A 644-nucleotide genomic window follows, 5' to 3' on the forward strand; every position below is an offset into this window, starting at 1 on the left:
CAGTCAGGGCTTCAAATTAGGGTTTTAAGCCTGGGTTGTGGTTTGGAATTTTAAAATAGGGGTTCAAACTACTACAGGGTTTCAAATCTAGGTTAGATTTTCCTTTAAACCACTTGTTGAAAAGCTGAACCTTGTTTGAAAATTGCTGAATGACGCGTTTTGCGCGTTGCAGTTCCAGAAGCCACAGGAGCAATATCCTCCATTCCGCTTCGGCACGGTGCCCAACGGCAGCACGGAGCGCAACATCCGCAGCAACTACCCCGAGATGCACTCACACATGGTCAAGTACAATCAGAAGGGGGTCGAGGATGCCCTCAACAGCCTCAAGACCGGGTAGGTGTCCGCCTCGAGGATGCCCGCACGACCCAAGCGCCCCTGCCAACTCGCGTTCTTTTCGCGTTTGCCGCCGCCAGGAAGCTAGACGCCTTCATCTACGACGCTGCCGTGCTCAACTACATGGCGGGAAAAGACGAGGGCTGTAAACTGGTCACCATCGGCAGCGGCAAAGTCTTCGCCACCACTGGCTATGGCATCGCCTTGCAGAAGGACTCGCGATGGAAGAGGCCCATCGACCTGGCCCTGCTGCAGTTCCTCGCTGACGGTAATGGCAATATTTCTCATGCTTGACCAATCTTGATGCGTGT

The 644-nt window shown here is 53.6% G+C and overlaps 1 protein-coding gene across 1 annotated transcript; it reads left to right on the forward strand.

Moving 5' to 3' along the window:
* Positions 1 to 139: 139 nt before the first annotated feature.
* On the forward strand, positions 140 to 634 carry LOC109508836 (glutamate receptor ionotropic, NMDA 2C-like; the record flags this gene model as incomplete). The annotated part of the gene is made up of 2 exons (XM_019858789.1): positions 140 to 333; positions 414 to 634. Coding segments are annotated over 2 exons (408 nt in total), but the record flags the coding sequence as incomplete, so codon positions are not given.
* Between the last annotated feature and the right edge of the window lie 10 nt (positions 635 to 644).

Source organism: Hippocampus comes, unplaced genomic scaffold (assembly GCF_001891065.2).
Source record: "Hippocampus comes isolate QL1 unplaced genomic scaffold, H_comes_QL1_v1.1 C16650980, whole genome shotgun sequence".
Taxonomy (NCBI): Eukaryota; Metazoa; Chordata; class Actinopteri; order Syngnathiformes; family Syngnathidae; genus Hippocampus; species Hippocampus comes.